Source organism: Camelina sativa, chromosome 4, assembly GCF_000633955.1.
Source record: "Camelina sativa cultivar DH55 chromosome 4, Cs, whole genome shotgun sequence".
Lineage (NCBI taxonomy): Eukaryota > Viridiplantae > Streptophyta > Magnoliopsida > Brassicales > Brassicaceae > Camelina > Camelina sativa.
The window spans coordinates 5,106,673-5,110,803 of NC_025688.1; the positions used below are offsets into that span (position 1 = coordinate 5,106,673).

The 4,131-nt window shown below is 40.3% G+C and overlaps 3 protein-coding genes across 3 annotated transcripts in view; 2 read left to right on the forward strand and 1 right to left on the reverse strand.

Moving 5' to 3' along the window:
- LOC104779850 (eukaryotic translation initiation factor 4B1-like) overlaps positions 1-618 on the forward strand; it is a 10,624-nt gene extending 10,006 nt beyond the window's left edge. The window contains exons 3-4 of the mRNA XM_010504255.2: positions 12-179; positions 302-618. Of these exons, the coding sequence (XP_010502557.1) occupies positions 12-179; positions 302-326 (193 nt within the window). The 3' untranslated portion in view covers positions 327-618. The remainder of the gene's footprint in view (positions 1-11; positions 180-301) is intronic.
- LOC104779851 (tRNA (guanine(10)-N2)-methyltransferase homolog) lies at positions 647-2,618 on the reverse strand. Its single transcript, XM_010504256.2, has 5 exons — positions 2,128-2,618; positions 1,718-2,035; positions 1,560-1,634; positions 1,397-1,471; positions 647-1,292 (listed from the first exon to the last, which is right to left on the reverse strand). The coding sequence occupies exons 1-5, from the start codon at positions 2,539-2,541 to the stop codon at positions 741-743; spliced, it is 1,434 nt and encodes a 477-aa protein (XP_010502558.1). The 5' UTR covers positions 2,542-2,618; the 3' UTR covers positions 647-740.
- LOC104779853 (glycine-rich RNA-binding protein RZ1A) overlaps positions 2,750-4,131 on the forward strand; it is a 2,970-nt gene continuing 1,588 nt past the window's right edge. Inside the window, exons 1-3 of the mRNA XM_010504261.2 lie at positions 2,750-2,857; positions 3,240-3,353; positions 3,703-3,724. Of these exons, the coding sequence (XP_010502563.1) occupies positions 3,243-3,353; positions 3,703-3,724 (133 nt within the window). The 5' untranslated portion in view covers positions 2,750-2,857; positions 3,240-3,242. The remainder of the gene's footprint in view (positions 2,858-3,239; positions 3,354-3,702; positions 3,725-4,131) is intronic.

Consider the following 4,131-nt stretch of genomic DNA (forward strand, 5'->3'; position numbering starts at 1 on the left):
AGAACAGGAACATATTCAGAAAGATCACATTCCCGGGCTGGATCAATTGATGAAACGAGGAGTTTTGAATCCACTGAGAGACCCAGATCACGTGGTGCCGTCGATGCCTGGGTTAGACCCGTCGATGATCAGCGCAGAAACTTCCAAGGAAGCAAAGAGCGCGGTTTCTTCAGCAACAGGTTAGTTAGTCCATTACAATTGAAAAATCTCATTTTCGCTACAAGTTAAGAGAACTATACACTCGGTATAATTTGGATGCATTTAGGCTCATATTAATTTCTGAAGTCTCGGGTTTCGACAGGTCGTCCTCTAGGGAAGGTTGGTAAGAAGAAAACGAAGAACAACCAAATGTGGGATATGTTTAAGTACTACACAGTTCCCAGATTTTGAAGAAGACTTAGAGAAGCGTTAATTTCATTAATAAATATTTATAAAAACCCTAATCTTTGTTCTTTTTTGTTGGTTAATCTTCGGAATCGGAGCGTCGTTGTTTTGTTTTGGTCTTCTGCTCAGCGAAGGCGTGTGTGTCAAGAGAATGTGTCTCTCCTGTTATATTTTAAGACTCTTTCGAATCTTGATTGTTATATTTTTTTGTAGTTAATCCTACTTTCTTAACTCCTTGCTTTGTAATTCGTTAACACATTTATTTGCCAATAACTCTATTTGTATTGGAACAACAAGAAAGACAACGTTCAGGATAAAACCCAACAGAGTACAACAGAAATAAGACAACTTAGTGCTTACACATACTTCCCTCTATACTTAGGTTTTGGATCTTTAAAGGCTTTGGGATCAGTGTGAATCTGAGAAGAATCAATGGGTTTAAACACAGAGGAATGAATATTACCATCCTCTAACCACTTAAGATGATTCTCTCTAAACTCTAAATGCATTAAACGAGCAGCTTCTTTGATCTCTTCACTGTAAGGCTCTACTTTCACCATAGTTAGTAGAAACCGACTGTACCGCGAGCTCAGGATCTGTTCAGAGACCGCAACTAACTTGAAACACGGGTGCTCAGGGAACTTAACCTCGCCGCCAGTCTCATCTCTCAAAACCGGGAAGAAAAAGACGAGCCTGCCTTTCATTACCAGCATTCTTGCAGCAAGGTGAAGCAGATCATGAACACACTCAACTAGACTATATGCACCAGTGGATGGAATGTGATCTGTTCTTTTATCATCAGGGACAGTGTAAGGATCCACTGTTCCTCTTAGGATTTTCCGGCCACCGGATTTACGTCCACCAGCTCGAACCCCGTAAGGTGGATCACAGATAATTGCATCGAAGATCTAGATTGATGAATACATACAACTATAAACTCAGTGATCTCAACTCAATATGCGAGAGATAATAATAAAAGAACAGAGAGAGAGAGAGAGAGAGAGAGCATTACCTCTTTTAGCCCGGACCGCCAAGGAGGAAGATTGTTATCCATTCTAAGTAGAGCAACTGGCATAGGTAATCCATACTACATAACCGATAACAGTGTAAGAACCCGAGATATCAAAATGACCTGTTTGAAGAAGAAACATACAAGAAGAAGTTAAACCACTAACCTGCTTGAAATTGCTCCAAACATTACAGTCTGGACCACGTCCATCACGCACTACTCTGATATCAATATCTGCACCCTAATACAACAACTCTTTTGTAAGTTTTGAGATCCAGAAACCAAAAAAAAATGATCAAGAAACTGAGGTGAATAGTTGCTAACCATAGTCATTGCACCAAACTGCGCAGCAGAGACAAGAATGCTCCCAGTACCAACGAAAGGATCATACACTAGTTTCCCCGATGTAGCTTTCGCTTGATTAGCCATTAAGAAAGCCATCTCAGCATCCATAGCAGTTGGGCCAAGGTAAGTACGAGATTTCAACTGAAATGTAGGTAAAAGCTTCCTATCAGCAAAACCAACCTCCCTCCCAAAAAAGATCCTTCTCTGTAGAATAGGTTGAAGTCCATTGTTCTCTTCAGATTCAATCATCTCCATTAGAAAAAAGTTGTGATCTGGATTCTTCAAGTTCACTCGACCCTAACAACAATATCAAATAACCAAAAAAAAATCATATACCTATAAAAAGATAGACAACCAAAAGAGACTGAAACAAGAAAGTGGAATCAGACCTCAAATGGGATATAAGTAAGTGACTGGATTCGATCTTTCTGCTCATCAAAAGTTAAACCCTTTCCGAAAGTTTCAACAGAGATTCTAAAGGTTGAATCAGAAGTGAGAAATTGAAGCTTTCGAGAATCAGAGTAGCTTAGAATCGAGTCTTTAAGCTCTTCATAGCAAGTCCCTTCACCCCAAAGCTCGTACATTCCTTTCACCAATATGCTTCTCTTGGCGATGTTACGAGCGATTTCTTCAGATGAAAGCTGAACGAAGTGGAATGGAGTATCGTTATGGTGATGTACAGGTAGACGCCATTGGAGTGACTCATTCTCTGCAATCTCTTCTCCGAAGAGTTCAGCTAAAGCTTCTACTTCTGGCTTTCTGAAGTCTAATAGTCTGTGATAGAAGACACAAAGAAACCACATCTCTTCTTTCCCCCAAATCCAAAACCCTAATTTGACAACAGAACTGAGAGGGAAGAAAACGAAGACGACGGCGATTAAAAGTCTAAAACCCCCTCTTCAAAACCCTTTTACATGGGCCTAACTAAGCCCATTTATTAGGCCCATTGTTAAAGTAAAATGACGGAGATACCCCCGTTAGCTGTCGAATACGATATATCGCGTTGTTTGCTTCCTTCTTCCACTTCTCTGTTTTGTCAAAGTTCGTCTGCTCCTCCTCCTCCTCTTTTCAGAAAATTAGGGTTCCGTCGCAAATCGCGATCAGATCTCGAACTCTCTGGTATGATTTACTAGTTTCTTCTACCTTGTTTTATTATGAAGTATCGATTTACTTGTATGTCCCGTCGTCTTTTTTATTGTCGATCCTGATTCGATATTTCTAGGGTTTACCATCGCGCAATTACGATTTCATGTTATCTAGTTGATACAATTGAGATTTAGCTTCTTGGATACTACATCTCGTAAGTGCGAACCTTATTTAGAAAACGTGTTCAGAATTATTGTCTTGTAGCTTTGTCTTCTGGATCTGCAGTGTTCAGAATTATTGTCTTTGTAGCTGTGTCTTCTTGATCTGCAGTGTTAATATCTTCTTTAGCTCTTGTTAAGGGAATTATGTTGAACGCTTATTTACTACATCAAAAACTTTTGTCTGCTTGTTGTAGAAGATGTCGGAAGATCCAGAGTACCGTTGCTTCATTGGTGGGCTTGCCTGGTCAACATCTGATCGTGGCCTCAGAGATGCTTTTGAGAAGTACGGTCACCTCGTTGAGGCCAAGGTAAATATTTTTATCCCTCTTTTATAAGGTTATCTGTCCTCTTCTGTTTGCTGTGACGTTGAAGCTTTGATTTGTTTTTCTTTTGGGATTGTGCTTAAAACGTTTAAGCTTTGTTTAGTTATGTTTATTTCCCTGCTCATTGCATATCTGTTAGTGGCGTTTCTGTTTTGTAATTTGATTGCGCAGACTTTGAAGCTTTGATTGTTTTGTAATTTGTTTGTTTCCTTACCCTTTAAGAATCTGTCTGTGTATGGCGTTGTCTGTTTAGTAATATAAACTTCATAATGTCTACCTGATTTATGAGTGCCATAAATAGTATGAGAGATAAACCTTATCTATTGATACACAGGTGGTTCTTGACAAGTTTTCTGGTCGCTCCCGTGGTTTTGGGTTCATCACTTTTGATGAGAAAAAAGCTATGGATGAAGCTATTACAGCAATGAATGGAATGGATTTAGATGGGCGAACTATAACTGTTGATAAAGCCCAGCCACATCAGGGTGGGTCAGGCAGAGATCATGATGGAGACCGCAGTCGTGATCGTGGATATGACCGTGATCGTAGCCGTCCCTCTGGTGGGCGAGGTGGTGGAGATTGCTTTAAATGTGGCAAGCCTGGACATTTTGCCAGGGAGTGTCCTTCTGAAAGTAGTAGAGATGGTGGGGGAAGGTATAGCTCAAAGGACGATAGGTACAGTGCAAAGGATGATAGGTATGGTGCGAAAGATGATAGGTACGGTGCAAAGGAGGATAGGTACAGCTCAAAGGATGATAGGTAC